The sequence below is a fragment of the Podarcis raffonei genome, chromosome 17 (genome assembly GCF_027172205.1).
Source record: "Podarcis raffonei isolate rPodRaf1 chromosome 17, rPodRaf1.pri, whole genome shotgun sequence".
Lineage (NCBI taxonomy): Eukaryota > Metazoa > Chordata > Lepidosauria > Squamata > Lacertidae > Podarcis > Podarcis raffonei.
In genome coordinates, this window is record NC_070618.1 from 37,908,838 (window position 1) to 37,927,973 (window position 19,136).

The window sequence follows — 19,136 nt, forward strand, 5'->3', positions numbered from 1 at the left end:
TGTGGACATAAAACACCAGCAAAATATAACAGGTTTTTTTGGGGGGGCAGGGCATTGCATTCTTCAGTTCTGGCAGCAAGCCAGGGGGATTAATTCTGGCCAGGCAAATAAAAATTCTTGCCAGTTGGCAACCCTCACCAACTGTGAAAGCATCTACCCCCCAGGGGAAGGAGTGGGAGAAGGCACCTATGGGGACTTCTTGGAACGAGGACATCTTTCCCCACCTCCACAATGCCCCATCCTGAACACAGGGCCTACCTGCGAAGCATGAGCTTGGCATTGCGGGTGACGCAGTGGGCAGCAAGGTCACTCAGCAGAGTCTGCATGATGTCTGTAAGATACTCCAGGCGCCCATGAAGAGCCAGTGAGAGCAGTGATGCTGCATGACATCGATCCCGCTGGGAGAAGGTAGGCTGGGCCTCCAGAGTTCGGATTAACTGGGAACAGCAAGGGAAGACTCTCGTCACCTCTGCCAGAATCCTCACACTACAGTACAACCCGTTCAGTCCCACTCCTTTGCCAGAGCAGGAAACAGAACTTGGGGCAGATGTTGTGTGCCACCTTCATCCATTCATACAGCAGAACAAAACCCCTAAAGCACGCACACACATAAACACCCCGAAGGTCTGCTGAACTACAGCTCCCATCCTTCCTGACCATTGGGCCATGTGGCTGTGGATGATGGGACTTGGAATCTAGCACCATGTGGAGAGTGCCAGGTTTCCCATCCCTGAGCAAGGAAGTGCCAGACTGCAACCCCCAGAGGTTATCAGCACACATTTACATGGTCTGAAAGCAGGAAACTTTCAGAAGCAGCTCCTCTTGAACTGAAGTCTCTCCATACTGTATCTCCACCTACTGTTCAGTACAACTAGAGTTGTGCTCCTTAAGGCACTCGCTCTCTCAATTTATCTAGAAATTTAAAAAGGTACACGGCTGATCTTGCATTCATATGCATTCACACACACAGAAAACCCTAAAAAACTCCACTTACAAGCAACCTCTCCCCCCACTCCCTATGCCCCCAAGTATGGCATAGGACTGACCACTTTCTAGAACTTCCCCCTTATTCCCCCAGATCACCCACCGTCAGCAGGAAGACTTTGCTGTTCAGCAGATTGGAGAGCTGCCCCAGGCCCTGCTCCACTGTGGCACGGCGCCCCTCGGGCAGATCCAGCACACGCCGCAATGGCACGTCCCCCTGAGCCGGGAAGAAGACGCGCTGGGTGTAGGTGTTGTAGTCCAGGAATGGGATCCCTGAACCCTCCAGCTCCCCGCTCAGGTCAGTCATTTCCGTCATCAGGTCTGAAGCAAGCAGCGGGTTGTGTTGGGAGACGGGTGGGAAGGCAAGAATGAAGAGAGGGGTGGAGAAGAAAAGCAAAAGAAAAGAGTGAGCAACACACAACCATTACATGAAGAGAAAAGATCCCCGTTTGAAGGAATTCTTTACCCAAATACATAGCTGTTAGCGATTCTCAGCAAACATCCTTCTGCAATTCATCTCAAAACAGCTTCCTTTATGAAATTCTGGAAATGTATCCCTTCAGGAAATACCCTTCGAACTCTGTTCTTGTGCATCATCGTCAATCAATCATTATGCAGCCACAGACTCATTAAATCCTGCACATTTAAACTAGGAATGTGGAACCTGTGGCTTTTGGGGTGTTGTTGGTCTCCAAAGCACACCAGTCTCAGCCAACACAACCAACGATGAAGGGAGATGAAATTCAGCAACATCTGAAGGGCTACTGGCTCCCCACTCCTGGCTTTGAACAGCCCAGCACTCAGAAATTAGGCAAGTGAAATTTGTCTCACCACCTCCCTCCATGTCACCTGCTTAATTTCTGTGCCCCAGACTGATTACGAGAGTAGGGTTATTACAAGGGGGTGGAGGGAGTGATAACACAACCTTATTCCTAGCCCTCCGTGTCATTCAGGTATTATTCAGAAAAGCATAGTTTCACTTCCCCCACCCTCCTCAAGCTGTTCCTTCGTCTATTTCATGCCACTGCTCTCCTGCCTGTGGCTCAAACTCACCTCCTCCCTCCTCCATACTTGCTCCCCCCCCCCCATCCCATACCAGTGAATTCCTTGCGGCACTGGTCCCCAACGCTGCTCTCCATGTTCTCAAGCTGCACCAGCACTTTCTTGTAGTCTCGCAGGGCTTGCTTGCTCTTTCGCCTGCCAGGATGAGGAGAGGAGCAACACAGTTTTTACAGAAGCAAGGATTTGGGGGGGTCAACTTTTCACCCCCCCTTGCAAACCCACCCCCCTGAAACATCGAAATGTTGATACCTGTACATGAGGATGAGCAGCAGCACTACAAAAGCCAGCACGGCTGCCCCCACCCCCAGCCCAATTTGGGCTTCTGGCGGGAAACGGGAGGGTGGCTCAGTGTCATAGCGAACTCGGCCAAGATCCAGGCGCAAGTTTCCCATCTGCACCTGTAAAGTGACAACGACAACACAGAAAGATGACTCCAGAGAGGTGGCTGGATTTGTCCGTAGTAGCAAAACAGCAAAGTCTTGTGGCGCCTTAAAAACTTACAAATATACTGGGGCATAAGTCTTTGTGAACTGAAGTCCAGGTCAAATGATCACCTGAAATTATTATAGAATTTGAAGCTCCCATCCCCTTTGCCCTGTTCACCCTCCTGCCAGATGTGCTTAATACTGCCCCCCCAATCATCCGTGACCACTGGGCATGCTGACTGGGCTGATGGGAGTTGGGAGTCCAACAATATATAAAGAAGGGCCATTCTAAGCCTGCAGATCTATTTGTATACAGCAGGAGATTTCATACTTTTCAAAGACAAAACCTCACTCTAAAACAGTTGCTCCTACTACTGTGAGGAAACCTCAGGTTGGACTGGTAGTTCTCTCTTCTTTGTTTCCTGACAAGTCTCCCACAATCTACTGAAAAGTTCTGACCTACCATTTAATCCAGAGGCACAGTGAAGCATAAGATTGGGGCATGATAGCCAGCAAGTTTCCACAAGCTTTTAGCCTACTTAAGGGGAATGTGTTTGCTTCAGTGTGTTTTGACCGGCTGAATCAAAATCTGTCTGTATCTGACCAATGCATTTTACTCTCTGTCCAGGGTAGCCACAAAGAGTGTAGACACCAACTCTTGCTGTTGCTGCCACACTGCTTAACCTGTTTTGATGACATTTTGAAGGCAAGCCTAATAACTAACACAAAGTTTTTTAGATGCCTAAGTTGGGGAGGGGGTGGAATCACAAAATGGCAGCCACTTAAAAAATTATTTTGGGCAACACCAAAACTATTTACAAAATATGATATGAAACCAACTGTAGGACATTAAACAAGGCACAGTTTGGTGTGCAAACCAACCTTCTGTGACACTGGGATGTTAGGAAAATGGACATTTAAAATCCCATATGTCAGCCAAAAGCCTTACATCTAAAATAAAATTGAAATATATACTCTATTTTGTAATCTGAACAAGGAAAGGTAAAGAGCTACAAAAAAAAAATATGATGTTACACTAAAACAATTCCTAGCTGTTTTTTGTATCTGCTTTACATCAGCATGTTAACATTTTTGAAGACATAGGAGAGCCAAAAATAAAAGGATTCTATGACCTTTTTTATAGCAACAAAACCTGTTTTGTTCCTTGAAGTTTTCAAATAATTTAAACCAGCCAAAGGGGGGGGGGGACTGAAGGTATGTTACATGCACATAAAAAATGGACAGAAACAGGTAAAAAATGCATTTCTGAGCACTGATCCCACACAGGGTGTGGCCTGCAAGTGTGCGAAAGCAGCCACCACCTCTGGGTCAGGGGTTAGCAATCCTGATCCCAGTCATCAACCAAGTGACGTTTGGTTGGAGCAGGAAAAGGAAGGACACACAAGCAGGACCTCACAACTCCATTCATTATCTCCTTAATACCTTTGCACACACAGTAAGGCCACATAAAGGATTCTAAATTTGGTCTTGATCACTAAGTACATATTTACACTACATAAACCAGTTTAAGCCACTCCCTCTCCTCAGGGAATTCTTTGTTATGGGGTAGGGATCTCCAACAACAACCTACCAGGAAAAAGCCACAGCAACGGCAGTTAACACAGGCATAAAACCAATATAGCATTACTGTGCAGACCTTTGATTCCTGTACACACTCTCTGGGTGGAGTGGGAAATTTGACTCTGGTAGCTACTAATTTGTCATTATGCAAACTACGAGGGTGTGAGCTTATATATGCACTTTAAACAAGTTACATTCTCAGTAAGAGAGGGAGGGTTGCCTGATAAAATCTAGGCCACACAGGAGGTCTTTCCAAAGTTTCAAGAGAGGAAGAACTTTCCCCATTACAAGGGGAATCCCAAAGAGGTTAACTCCTACATGCAGCCTATCTCTCCCTTCCCTGCAACCTACTCACAATGAACTCTGGGAGCACAGAGGAAGCATTAAGTGGCTGTGGGGGCTGCAGTGGGGGTTCACAGTACAAATGGGTCAGTGTTAGGGTCTTGACGGTGCAGATGCTGTTGCCAATGATGACCCTCACTTCGTTCTTGCTGATGCCAAGGGTCAAGCCTTCTCCCTGCAGGGCAGCAGAAAGAGAGAAAGAGGCAAAAGGTGAATTTCCCTGTATGTACACACAAGTTGAAGCAGCGCTGCGGGCCAGCAGAACCCCATATCCCCTTTGCTTCCAAGTTGGACACTGTAATACAAGCCCAGTACCTTCTGACCTCACCATTAGGCATAAAGACAGATGCAGCCAACTGCCCAAGAGCTCACCAAGAGCAGGAGAAAACAAGGAAATCACATGCTAATAGCTAAAGAAGTGACTCTAGGCATTCACAGTTTGTGACCCATCAAGCCAAATGCAGCCATCCAGTGACGCCATAAATCTACCCATTTTGCTGCCTGCGTAAGACTGGCCACCCCCTCCACACAAACACCATCAAAAGGAGGGGGGCTGAGCGGACAGCTGGCCACCAAGATAGGGCGGTTGGGCTGTGCTCAATAGGTAGGCTGAAAGTTGTGAATGCATGAATTGCAGTAACGTTTTCTAAACTTTTGATACCTAGGGCACAGTTATTTTCTGAATTAGTGTAAGTAATACTTATTTATACTATATTTATACTAATTCAGAAAAGTATACTAATTCAGAAAATAATTTTGCCCCAGGTATCAAAAGTTTAGAAAACGTTAGTGCAATTCATGCATTCACAACCTGCAGTCTACTAGCATTAATTAATATTAAAAATGGATATTATCCATATATAGGGACGCGGGTGGCGCTGTGGTCTAAACCACTGAGCCTAGGGCTTGACGATCGGAAGGTCAGCGGTTCGAATCCCCACGACGGGGTGAGCTCCCATTGCTCGGTCCCTGCTCCTGCCAACCTAGCAGTTTGAAAGCACGTCAAAGTGCAAGTAGATAAATAGGTACCGCTCTGGTGGGAAGGTAAACGGAGTTTCCGTGCACTGCTCTGGTTCACCAGAAGCAGCTTTGTCATGCTGGCCACATGACCCAGAAGCTGTATGCCGGCTCCCACAGCCAGTAAAGCAAAATGAGCACCGTAATCCCAGAGTCGTCCGCGACTGGACCTCATGGTCAGGGGCCCTTTACCCTTTACCTATCCATATATATGTATATGTGTGTGAGTGTGTGTGTGCGCACGTGTGTATACACATAAACATGTACATACACAAACATATACTGTACATACACACATACATATATTTCTTGAACAGTTTCTGTAGCAATTATTATTATTTTATTTATTAAATTTCTAAAATACCCTTCATCTGAGGATTACATGGTGGTTTACAATTTAAAAACACAAATATACATAACATATAGAGTTGCTATATTTCAGAAAGCTGGGTTTTTTTTAAGTTTTGCCCAAAGTTGTTGAGCCTTTTTTTGCAAAATCAGGTACAAAAGTGAAGTTTTTGAACTTTTTAAACCATGTGTCTGGATTTTCCCAGACATTTCAGCAATTTACATCCTAACGCTGTTTCCAACAAGCAAATCTCGGCGATGTCCGGGAAATTGCAGACGTATGGCAACCCTATAACCTAGTAACAAAAAAACCCAATAACCCCCCACCTTCACTGAAGTAGCAGAACAATCCTATTAATGTACTGCCTCCTGGCATCCTGACTTTCTAGTCAGCTGGAGGTTGGGGATTGTAGGGCAGCATATTGATTGCTAACTTACTATACAGTGGTACCTCTGGTTACGAACTTAATTCGTTCCGGAGGTCCGTTCTTAAGCTGAAACTGTTCTTATCCTGAGGCGCGCTTTCGCTAATGGGGCCTCCGGTGCACGATTTCCGTTCACATCCTGAGGCAAAGTTCGCAACCAGGAGCGGCTACTTCCGGGTTAGCGGAGCTCGTAACCTGAAGTGTTCATAACCAGAAGCGTTCGTAACCAGAGGTACCACTGCTTTGTATTTTTACTGCCAATGAGGGGGAGAAGTCCTTGTGTGATCTTCGGCCTCAAGTGCCCTTGGGTACAATGTGGGCAGGGTCACCACTTCCTGCTCTGCCTCAGATAGCAAAATACCTTGAGTGGGCCTTGATATTTGCAGACGGTAGCTTAGCTTTTCCAAGGTGCAGTTCAGATCTCTCTTCTGGCATGCAGTCAATGCAAGACTGCTTCAAATCAAGACCACTTCACTGCAATTGTGTGTTCAATAAATCCACATACAGGGCATTGATGAGGATTTGCAGACCTTGGCAGCAGCATAAAACAGCACCAATAGCTGAGTGAGTTTTAGGGTAGGGGTAAGAAACGTCCCGGGACGCGGGTGGCGCTGTGGGTAAAAGCCTCAGCGCCTAGGGCTTGCCGATCGAAAGGTCGGCGGTTCGTTTCCCCGCGGCGGGGTGCGCTCCCGCTGCTCGGTCCCAGCGCCTGCCAACCTAGCAGTTCGAAAGCACCTCCGGGTGCAAGTAGATAAATAGGGACCGCTTACCAGCGGGAAGGTAAACGGCGTTCCGTGTGCTGCGCTGGCTCGCCAGATGCAGCTTTGTCACGCTGGCCACGTGACCCGGAAGTGTCTCCGGACAGCGCTGGCCCCTGGCCTCTTGAGTGAGATGGGCGCACAACCCCAGAGTCTGTCAAGACTGGCCCGTACAGGCAGGGGTACCTTTACCTTTACCTTTAAGAAACGTCCCACTCACTGTGCTAGGAGGCAAAGGAGTGATTATTGCATCCTAGGGACTCCACTCCCCACTTCCAAGGCCTTCCCCCACCTGAATATGGCCACTCACCTCTATGTCCAAGACATTGCCAGGTTTAAGACTGAAAGGACGTCCAGTGGAATCCCGCCCAGGCCAGCGCAGGTGGGGATTAGGCTTGTAGGAGAAATTCTGGCCCCCACTGGCATTGCTGAAGGGGACATGGAGTCCATCCAGCTCAAAACGAAGATGTCGGAAGCGGGCATTGGGTGGCACAGCAGGTGATGGGCAGAGGAGAAGGGTGGACGAGTTGGCGCAACAAGGCTCCCAGCACTGTGGAGATGCAAGAAGGGAGAGGGAGGGAGTGAGAGAGAGACCCCTGAATTGTAATTCCCAAGCCAAAGCATTCCTTTCCTCCCTGCACTCACCTCCAACATGTCTCCCACCTCAGCACAGGGGTGGGGTGGAGCTGGGGTCAGTGGGATGGGGGGGCCCTGCAAGGAGTCGCAGGCTCTTTTCTCCCGGCTGCCTCCACTTGCCATCTCCTCCGGCTCCAGGATGGCTTTGATGAGTGGCTGCTGCACCACATCCAAATTAGTCCCTTTCACATAGATGATCCGTCCGCCCCTGGAGAAACACAGCATCCAGGAAGGTGAGAAGTGGCTGAAGCAGTGAAGGGCATGCCACCCTTGAGTTTGACACAGGCACTACAGTCACAGGAACGTAAGAGTGGCCCTGCTGGTTCAGACCAGAGGTCCAAACAGATTCCCATGGGAAGTTCACAGCTGCAGGGGTCCACGTGTGACCCTACTTTTGCTTTGCCTCCATTTCCTCCTCAGGTGCCCGAACTCCCTTAAACATCTCTGTCCTTCCCCCTGCTGCTCCTTGTGCATAATAATAATAATTTATTATTTGTACCCCGCCCATCTGACTGGGTTTCCCCAGCCACTCTGGGTGGCTTCCAACAGAGATTAAAAATACATTAAAACATCAAACATTAAAAACTTCCCTAAACAGGGCTGCCTTCAGGTGTCTTCTAAACATCAGGTAGTTGTTTATCTCTTTGACATCTGGGTGGCGCCACCACCCAGAAGGCCCTCTGCCTGGTTCCCTGTAACTTGGCTTCCCCCAGTGAGGGAACCACCAGAAGGCCCTCAACGCTGGAACCCAGTGTCCGGGTAGAATGATGGTATGGTATGTCCCTCCCAAGACATCTACTCACATCCAAATTTCACTCCCTTCAAAACTTAACCTTTGAGTTATTCCTTTACTGATTCCCTTCAAGTTAAAGGAAGCCCAGGGACCCATAGCTACATCTGCAAACATTCAGCCTGAAACCCCTGCATCTCTTTCAGAATTTAGCACCAAACCAGACGGAACATCATTCACATTTTAGCCCTTGCTGAGCTGATTACAAATAAAAAATAGCCAGCACATTCATGCATGCATGCATATTGATTTGCACTGGGACTGTAATGTCTCCCCCCCCCCATCCCAATTCAATACATTTGGTTATAAAAACAAAGATGGCAAGGCCAGTCACCCGTCTCTCCTTGTAGAAGGGGAAGACTTAAAGAAAAACACAGATATACGCATTGTGGTATATGCATACAGTACATTATTTAAAAACAAAGTAAGCTTGGTCTTTTTGCAGAACTACAGTTTTTAACTGCTGCAAACTCTTGTAGATTTAATTGACTGATGAATCAACATTTTATTTAACTGGGTGACAGCCTTGATCATTCCCACTCCCGTCCATTTACCCATGGAAGCTGGTGAGTGGGGAAGCCGCAGTGAGTTGGGGGTTGGGTGTGTAATGGAAGGTCTTGCCCCGCAGCTGGCGCTCAGCCCCTTCATACTGGACCCAGACAGACACCTCTTGTGGCTTGAGGCTAGCACTGGTACGACAAACGATGGCTCCTGGTTGCACAGGCTCCTCGCTGTTGGGAGAGCAAAGACGTTAAGTGAAGGCTTGAGGCAAGACTAGTGGAGAAAAGAAGAGGAAGAGGAAGGTCAAAGTCAGGGGGCAACACCACTTACAGAATACAGGGCAGCGCCCCTACGTAGGCAGCAATCTCAGTGCCTGTCAGAAGTTCCTCCCCAGTGATGGTGACTCGAGTGCCCCCAGCCATGGGGCCAAGCTGGGGGTGCAGATCAAGAAGTGTGGGGTCCTGAGGAAAGAAGCACCCATTAGGCCGGTGGACAGGGGTTAGGTTCCCATATCACACTTAACTTTATGTGTACAGTGGTACCTCGGGATGCGAACGGGATCTGTTCCGGAGCCCCGTTCGCATCCTGAACAGAACGTAAGATGCGACAGTGCATCTGCGCGTGCGTGGGTCACGTTTCGCCGCTTCCGTGCATGCGCGTGATGTCATTTTGAGTGTCTGCACACGCACGAGCGGCGAAACCCGGAAGCGGAGTGCAACCCGAAAGTACTCAACCTGAAGCGTATTTATCTTGAGGTATGACTGTACAGGCAGGAAGTTTCTGCCACAAGCCTCCCCTTCACCTTCCCCCCCCCCACGTGACCTGGAGGAAGACTTCAGCAGCTTTCAGTTTTGCTCTTCCAAGGCCTTGTCTTGTTGCCTGAACAAGGGGTCATGGCTTATGACCAGATCTGGTCAGTTTCAAAACAAGTGAACTCCCAATTGTGATTTCTGAAGCTGGCTTGTTATAACTAACCAAAGTCTGGCAGGGGTGCCAACTTGAATAAAATATTGGGGGGGGGGTTAAGCCCCACCTCGCATGATAATCACAAGACATGGTGCATGCACACCATTTGCGTGGCAATGCCCATCCACTTTGCAGGGGCCTGGCTCCCTCAAATATTTACTTGGAGGGTGGCGAAGGGACCTAGGGCCCCTAGGAGCCGGTTCCTATGAACCAGAGCCCTGGGTTTGGGCAACATGACAAGTCGAGATTCAGTGAAAATGGGAGAGGGGTGGGAAGCTGCCATAATCCGCCTTCCAGCTGCAAGGGGAGAAAGGGAAGTGGGAGAGAAGCACCTGAGCTCGAGGCTCACAGGGGCTCCTTCCTGCTCATGTAAAGGTAAAGGGACCCCTGACCATTAGGTCCAGTCGTGGACGACTCTGGGGTTGCGGCGCTCATCTTGCTTTACTGGCCGAGGGAGCTGGCATACAGCTTCTGGGTCATGTCGCCAGCATGACTAAGCCGCTTCTGGAGAACCAGAGCAGCGCATGGAAACGCCGTTTACCTTCCCGCCGGAGCGGTACCTATTTATCTACTTGCACTTTGACGTGCTTTCAAATTGCTAGGTTGGCAGGAGCTGGGACCGAGCAACGGGTGCTCACCCCGTCACGGGGATTCGAACCGCTGACCTTCTGATCGGCAAGTCTTAGGCTCTGTGGTTTAACCCACAGCGCCACCCGCGTACATCTTGTACATGTACCTCTTGCTAAACCATGGCTTAAATGGGACATGCTTGTGTGTGTTCCCAACATCTGACTTCTCCCTCCCATTTCCCTCCCAAGTAGTAGTGACATGGAGGAAGTTTACAGTGTTAGGGAACCACTGGGAGCAAATACGCTTATCTCTGGCCTGGTCCACCAGTTCCAAGCTGGAGTATTTCCTTAGACCCACCCCTTGGGCATCCGCCAGTCCTCTGTAAGATACTGACCTGATAAGCGAAGTAAGTCTCAGAAACCCCTGGCGGACGGTCTCCTACAGTGACCTGGACAGGGCCAGATAAGCCTCGCTTTCCAGGAGAAACATGACACACAATCCTGTAGAGAACAGCAGAAAGGCCCTGTCATGAAGGAGCCTGCCAAAGTCCATGGCAGACATTTTGAAGAGCAAGGACAAAAGTGATAAGAGCCGGTGGGCCAGAAGAGGAAGAAGAAGCAAAACACGGCACTAAGGAGATCATCCCATAAACTCAACCATTTCTGCTTGCCTGATGGAATGATCTCCCCTTTTCTCCCCTATGTGCTGTTCTGGGGGGTTCTCCCGATCCTGCAGAGCAAATTTGGAGAGGTGTGGGAGAAGCCCCATTGCACTAGCTAGAGTCCTTGTACTGGCTTCTGGCAACAGAACCGGGTAGTTGAAACTGACTGAACAAGTCTACCCTGAGTAAAACGTAGTTGAATACCACCCTTTATGTGTTTCAGTTCCTGTGCCTAGTGTTTACTTGAACATGAGAGGCCAGAGTTCAAATTTAGCTCAGTCACAGATCCAAGCTTTCTTTTTTGTCCTCAGCCCTCCATCTGAAATGTGGGAGTCATGACTAGCCTCTCTCTTGAGGCTGGCAAGAAGGAACGCTATTAAAAAAAACTAAGCATTCGGATAAGCTAGAGAAACTGCTATAAAGCGCAGGGGCTTTTTGGTTTAGGGAGGAGAAATGATTAAGACAGACAATATGAAGGCTTAAAAAGATATGGATTAGGTAAGGAAAGTGAGTGGATAAATTTTCTCCACCTCCCTTGTAACACTAGAATTCAGTGCCTTCCAATGAAAGTGACAGGCAACAAGTTCAGGACAGGCAACAACATGTAAATTAATTTATGGAATTTGCTGCCACAAGATGCATTGAATGGCACTACCTTGATAGGCATTACAAGAGGGTTAGGGAAAAAAACCATAGGAGGATAGATGAATAAAGGCCTCTGTTTGGAAGCTCCCAATCCAAAAGTATCAAACCACCATGTGTCAGTTGCTAGGGAAAGGGCTACTCCCTCCATGCCCTCCTGGCCGCTGCGGGAAGAAACAAGATGCTAGACCTCGTGGTGAATTATGATGTGTAAGTTGACTTGATTCACTTTTGTACACTATCCTGAATAAGGAAAGGAGGCTAAGAAATATTTTAAAGAGATGAAGCAGGCTACTGGCTCAGACTTCTCACATGTAATGAAAATCAGTAGAATGCTACACAGTAAACATTCAATAACACATGCAACTGATATAGCTTGCCATGCATCATAGCAAATAAAACTGATATGCAAACCAGTGAAACAAAATAGGTTCCTCAGCTGCCACTTTCTTGGTTGGAATTGGTTGCTCTCTGTAGCTCTTCATAAAAAGCTGGTTTTCAATGTTTTACACTGGAGAGCCATGCCTTTCTCCCAGGCCTCCTTACCTAGTGGAAACCAGATACTGAGCTCGATCAGGGATGCATGGCAATCCAGCCACAGTCACAGTTTTGGCCACATCCTCAAAGCGACGGCCAAGGTTGGATCCCGTCACTGTGAGAGCCAGGCCCCCCTCCAAGGGTGCAGTGATGGGGTGAATCTAGAAAACAGGAATATTTTATTAGCAGCATTTATGTATTGCCCGGTTCTCTGGGCAGCTTATCAATAATAAAAATCATGAGGATAAAAAGCAACCAACAGATTCCAGTTTTTTTACAATTCAGCATAAAAACATCTAAAAAAACAACATAAAGAAAAACACAGCGTCATTATAAGTATACAACTGACCTAAAATTCAGTGGATTCAGCAACTTACAACTGAAAAGCCTGGGGTGGAGGCTATGGGAAAATCTGCACCAAGTAGACCACAAGGCCTGGCAAACCTGTGTGGGGAGGGCATTCTGAGAAGGCCCCTTTTTCCAGTGGTCACCCATTACACCTCATTTAGTAGTAGCACCCAGACTGGGCGTTATAGCACCGAACCAAGTCCTCCCTGCTCCAGATTGGACTCAAAGATACAAAAAGCACTGGCAGCAGACTAGAGACTAATTGGTTTATTGCAAGAGTTCTCTCAGGCAATAACCTAGTCTACCAGATATATGACAGACTGGAAGGAAGCAGATGCACACACACAAAATATAGGCTGAGGCCTAGTTTCCATTGTGCTGGTATTAAGTGGACAACTTCAGACTGCAGGTCAAGGGTCACATATCTGAATACTCACAGCACACACACTCTTGCTCACAGAAAACTAGATAATCAGGATAAAAGCTATACCAGAACCCGTCTCCCTGACATGTCAGTTTTCTACATTTAGAAAAACTTTTTCTATGGAGAAGCATTCAGTGGTGTGCACCATCAGCAATCTGAACAGGACAAGCACTGGTACTATTTATTTCATAAATTTTATATACTGCTTGATTGTGGAAAAACAAAAACCTCATTTACAAAATGGTCTCAGTTTTTTGTTAGCAGAAGTGGGTCCTAGTCAGCTTCCTAGCTCAAGTTCTATACAAAAACTTCCCAAGAAATGGACCAGCAGTTAACCAGAGTAGCAGACCTAACTTTGCTGATTCTCACCGAGTGGATGACGGGTGATGGACAGGCAGCTACGTCAGTTTTGGATGGGCACAGGTCCTCATAGATGCAGCTGGCCACCTCTCCTAGCTGGCACCAAATGCAGCGGAAATGCTGGGGAGCAGCCTTGCAGCGGCTGCAGTCAGAACGGCCAGCAGAACAGTTGTACAAAGTCACTGGAGAAGGAGGCAAGAAGGTAAGCATGAATATCAGATTCAAGTCATACTGTTAATATTGCCTTTTCCAGACCAGCAAGAGTTCATTCCTAACCCAAGGAAGGCAGGAAAGTGCAAGACTGCAGGGCCTTGAGCAACTCAAGGGTAGTGGTGGGACATATCCAGGGTTTAGTATACCCTGTGCTGATTTTCTAAAAAGAAATTGCACCAAGAAAACCTGAATTGCGCAGCCTGCATCAACTATGCAATTTATTTGCTTGTTCTGCGTAATCATTTACACAGGGTTTACTATTTTGCCTGATTTCTTCTTGTTTTGTTATGGTGGGGAAGGGCACAGCGTTGCACAGGGCACTGAAGGTGCATCTCCAACCACTGAAAAGCTTATCACACCCAGGTCAAGTTTCAAGGCTCTGTGCATAATTGTTTAAGCATCTTTCTGCAGCTATGAGGGTTAGAAACCTGCATTCTTCCTTTTGAAATTTAAAAAACAGGGGATTTCATGAAACTGAATCCTGCACCCAGTACCACATTCTGCACTCCCTGTTGAATTGTGGCCCACACAAAGGCATAACCACAACATTATATATATATATACATACAAAATCCAACCTCCACAGGTCATCATCCCTTACCTTGCAGGTCTCCATGGCTGTCAAGGCGCCGGTCTTCCCCTATCATGATGTAGAGAGGGACATGTAGCTCAGGGGCAGGCTGTGTGTAGTTATATGCCTGGGGCAGGCACTGCACACGACGGGATGTTCCCCTGTCCCCTTCTTCCAAGGATGCTGGAACCACAACCGGGGTTCCCTCCACTTCCAGTACACAGGAGAGTGTTACTGGGGCCTGAGGATGAGGACAGGGTGAGACAGGGCCCTGCACGCCACACCTGCCCCCTCCTTCCCCAGTCCTGCCACAAAGTCTGCTCACTCTCAGTCCTGCTCTCCCTGCCCTTTCGTTTGCCAGTCCTAACACAGAGGGGCAATGCCAGCTACATCTGTCATCGCAAGCTGAAGCCCCTCAGAGGACAGCAAAGGCACGACTTGCATACAAATAACTGGTATGTGTGATGCTGCAGCAACTTTTATTTTTTTATTTCTTGCATTTTTATCCCACATTTTCCCTCTAAGGAGCTTAAGGTGGCATACGGGGTTCTCCCCCTCCTCATTTAATCCCCACGACAACCCTGTGAGAGGCCAGGCTTAAAATATTAAAATACCACTCAAGCACACGTCTTAAAATTTCTAGCTCATTTGCAAGACTGATCTGAAACATGTTCAAACTTCCACAGTTCCCCGCACAATCTTGGGAATAACGTTCTGCAGAGGAGCTGGGGGGACAAGTGAGCCTCCAGATGTGGCTGGACTGCAGCTCCCATCATGCCTGACTATTGTCTGTGATGGCTGCAGCTGATGGGAATTGTAGTGGAACAACATCTAGAAGGCCACCAGTTCCTCATCCCTGGGGTATGGATTCCCCTAAAAGTTATGAACATGCATACAAAAATGACACGTTCCTTGGGTACTTAGACGTGGCAGACTCAAGTGCGTTTTAGCTTAGAAATGAAGAGCCCCTTGCGTCCCAAGAGGCCTTGTCAAGCCCTATTTCCTTTCACACAGAGACACACCAGTAGCTTCTAGGACTTTTAATCTTGTCACTTACCATCAACAAGTGCAGATTCCAGGCTACCAGGTTCAGTGGCATTTTTACACCAACAGGAATCAGGTGGGTCCCACCAACGCCCCCCACACTGGGGCAGGCAGCTGCACCACGGGGCTCTTCAGAAGATAACTAGGAGACATGGAGGGCTTAGATGCAGAAACATTTCTCCCATTCTTCCCCCCACCAACATAATTTATTCTGGAAAGTAAGGAGGGACCTGCTATACCGGGGTAGGCAACCTAACGCCCGTGGGCCAGATGCGGCCCAATCACCTTCTCAATCCGGCCCACGGACGGCCCAGGAATCAGCGTGTTTTTTCATGAGCAGGATGTGTCCTTTTATTTAAAATGCATCTCTGGGTTATTTGTGGGGCATAGGAATTCGTTCATTCCCCCCCCCCAAAAAAATATAGTCCAGCCCACCACATGGTCTGAGGAACAGTGGACCGGCCCATGGCTGAAAAAGGTTGCTGACCCCTGTGCTATACAGTTACTTACCTTCTGATTGTACACAAGCCCCTCTCCATCTGGGCAGGGCCCTCCAGGGACACAGCGGTGACTAGATGGGCACCAATGACACATCCAGGGGCTGTCCACACATGTCCCACACCTATGGGAGAAGGGAGTGGGGGGTTCAAAGGAAAAGGACCTTTAATCAGGACTGTATGTGGACAGCAAGTTCAGAAAGGGAGGTGAAGCATAAAATTTTTTTTTAACAAACAAGCAAGATTCTAGCTTAAGGCAGCAAGAATGTTCTTCGAAGTGTCAGGTGAGATCTTCAAAGCTAGGGGGGGACATTCAGTGAGACTGTTTTCAACAGAGAATGGGGCATTAGATCTCTGCTTTGCCCTTGCTCAGAAACAGAATAATTTATGTAAAACAAGCAATTATATGCATGTGCTTAATTTGCATAATTCATAGGAAAGCTCCAGAATTCAGTTTTCCTTAGTGCAGAATTTCAACCTTTTAGTACAAAGAGTGAACACAGTTTTGTTTTCAACACAAAAGCTTCTTGCTAGCTAGGGCAAGTTCTACTATACCCCCTCCAACCTCCCACCCTCACAAAAAAAATCTTACAGATGCTTCTCAATATCCAACCTGCAGCCCCCCCCCCCAATGCCCTCATCCCCACTCAACATTCGCTCACGGGGTGGCATCAGCAAGTTGGCTCACAGCATTACAGTCATAGAAGGAAAATCCCACGGACGCCACCACTACATCCTGGAACATCAAGGCTAATGCCACAGTCACATGATCTGAGGAGGGGAAAAGCACAGTAAGAAACTTTCCTCGCACTTACACATAATGCAAGATGAATGGCTACCTCCACACACCCTCTGAACAGCATCAGCATGCATGCGCACCAATGGCCTCTTGACTTTTCCCATGATTTAGGCGTTTCTGGTGAAGACCCTTCAGAGATTATCTCTTGGTCTAGGCCAGAAGCATTTCACGGTTGCTGGGATAAGCATTTTCTCAGATGGCTTTATACTTTTGAGAATAGGCAAAGGCAACTGAAGGGAGGCCACGATGCCCAAAGCTAAAAAAGACTCAAAGGACGTGTGGCTGTGACTGCCTTCTACTACAGTGATGAAAATATAATAGATGACCAAGTCAGAGTTCTTATCAAGGTGGCAAACCTGTGTCTGGGCTGCACCACTTCAGTCCTCAAGTTGAGATTCCGTAGAAAAAAACCCTCCGCAGAAAAAAATAGAATGTCAGGGACTAGCACACTTGTCCCTGAGTTTTCTACATGGAGCTTCTTTTGCTCCAACCTGTAGCCTGAAGTGGTAGATCCAGGCACAAGGTGACCACCTCATGTGAGAACTAGGCCTTGGTCTAGGCATAAGAACTAGCCCCACGTTTGCCAAAAGTTTTTTGGGATTGTTTTAAGCATCTAAAACTTTAGGGGGGGTAGTTAATACCTATTGGATTGGTTTATAAGCCTCCATGGGAGTCCATGGATGGCCTAGAACAGGCATCCCCAAACTCGGCCCTCCAGCTGTTTTGGGACTACAACTCCCATCATCCCTAGCTAACAGGACCAGTGGTCAGGGATGATGGGAACTATAGTCCCAAAACTGCTGGAGGGCAGAGTTTGGGGATACCTGGCCTAGAATGTGGGGCACTGTAAATACATTCACACAAGGGGAGATGCACTTCCTCCCTAGAACCCCCTGGCAAAAGCAACAGGACTGGCTTTGAAGCATGGCACTCATAGCAAAGCCTCCACATGCCTCTGGGCATGAACTCCCAGAGGTTTATTAAGGCCTTGCCAGAAGAATCAACAGTTGGGCTTGATGCTTTTGCAAAAGCGCAGCTCCCCCACTGCCTGCTGGAAAACAGAATAGCACCAGGATATAATTCCCCACAGTAATCCTACTATGACACCTAGAGCACATGCTCAAGGTAAGTCCACATAGATTAATTACTTAAAGATATTTTAGCGCACACACCCTTTTTTTGCATATGAAGATCCTTTTTGTTTTTTAAAAGGAGGGATATCAAGCAATTTCTTTTTCAGTTTTACAAATGTATGTAACTTCATAATTCTACTCTTCTTTAATGATTGTCAGCACTAAGCCAAAGTGGAAGCAGTAAACAATAAACAGATTGCCAACTTTTCAAGTGGGGGCTACTGCTGTGTTTTTAAGAGGAACTTGATCAGCAGACATTCAGCAAGTTTATTTACATACTTCAAAAAGCTGCACCTGCTAGTTGCTGAAGATCAAGCTGCTGTTTTACAGGCACAGAAGCAGAGACTGCTTGAAATGTTGACACCCCTAGTGATAGCTATTCTGGAGAAATCAGGGACAAGCTACATATTGGGTCAATTTTATTTTCAAAGGAAGAATAGCCACACTGACCAAGGGCATGCTCCTTATCTGTATCGCGATATTATTATTATTCATTAAATTTATATACCGCCCTTCATCCAAAGATGCTCTCCCACTGAAAACCATCCCTCTTCTGGGGGAAACAATAGCTGTAAAGGGTACAATACAGTGGTATCTCGGGTTACAAACACTTCGGGTTACAGACTCCGCTAACCAGGTAGTACCTTGGGTTAAGAACTTTACCTCAGGATGAGAACAGAAATCGCACGCTGGCGGTGCAGCAGCGGGAGGCCCCATTAGCTAAAGTGGTACCTCAGGTTAAGAACGGGCCTCCGGAACAAATTAAGTACGTAACCAGAAGTACCACTGTATTGCAAGGTTAGAAGTCAGGCATACTTTCCTGGCTCACCTTTGCCCTCTTGGGTGGGTGGCACCTGCTGGGGAACAGGTGAGAGGCAGCGAACCCAGGAGTCTTGCAGGTGTGCTTGGCTGTCTTGGCTCCCGAAGGCACAGTGGTATTGCTCTCCCTCTGCCAGTGCTGGGAGACGTGGGACCAACATGGAGACCTGGGCAGAGCAGGAGACACATCGTTTTATAAGAATGTAGCTTAATTGGCTGGGCCACTTTTTGTGGTTTACAGTGGTACCTCTGGATGCGAACGGGATCCATTCCGGAGCCCCATTCGCATCCTGAGTAGAACATAACACGTGACTGTGCATCTGCGCGCGCGTGGGTCGCGTTTTGCCGCTTCCGTGCATGCGCGTGACGTCATTTTGAGCGTCTGCGCATGCATGAGCAGTGAAACCTGGAAGTAACATGCTTCGTTACTTCCAGGTTGCCGCGGAGCGTAACTTGAAAACGCTCAACCTGAAGCATATTTAACCTGAGGTATGACTGTAATTTTTTATGTTTTAATATTATATTTTCCTTAAGTTATTTTTAGGAGGACTGTATGAGCAACTTTGAAAATAAAAGCAGATCACTGATCTTAAGAAAATTAATGTTTGGTGAGCCAATGTTTGGTGATCCCTCTCAGGCACGGGGCGAGTGTGGTAGCAGCTAGGGATCAAACTTTGCCAGAA

At 47.7% G+C, this 19,136-nt stretch overlaps 1 protein-coding gene across 1 annotated transcript in view; it reads right to left on the minus strand.

Moving 5' to 3' along the window:
• PLXNB3 (plexin B3) overlaps positions 1-19,136 on the minus strand; it is a 55,479-nt gene that overhangs the window by 13,960 nt on the left and 22,383 nt on the right. The window contains exons 8-24 of the mRNA XM_053371969.1: positions 18,464-18,620; positions 16,365-16,473; positions 15,716-15,827; positions 15,219-15,347; positions 14,192-14,402; positions 13,387-13,559; positions 12,255-12,406; positions 10,800-10,905; positions 9,200-9,330; positions 8,923-9,099; positions 7,588-7,786; positions 7,253-7,492; positions 4,408-4,569; positions 2,296-2,444; positions 2,081-2,181; positions 1,088-1,305; positions 259-437 (exon numbers count right to left, since the gene is read on the minus strand). Coding sequence (XP_053227944.1) covers positions 259-437; positions 1,088-1,305; positions 2,081-2,181; positions 2,296-2,444; positions 4,408-4,569; positions 7,253-7,492; positions 7,588-7,786; positions 8,923-9,099; positions 9,200-9,330; positions 10,800-10,905; positions 12,255-12,406; positions 13,387-13,559; positions 14,192-14,402; positions 15,219-15,347; positions 15,716-15,827; positions 16,365-16,473; positions 18,464-18,620 — 2,705 coding nt within the window. The remainder of the gene's footprint in view (positions 1-258; positions 438-1,087; positions 1,306-2,080; positions 2,182-2,295; positions 2,445-4,407; positions 4,570-7,252; positions 7,493-7,587; positions 7,787-8,922; positions 9,100-9,199; positions 9,331-10,799; positions 10,906-12,254; positions 12,407-13,386; positions 13,560-14,191; positions 14,403-15,218; positions 15,348-15,715; positions 15,828-16,364; positions 16,474-18,463; positions 18,621-19,136) is intronic.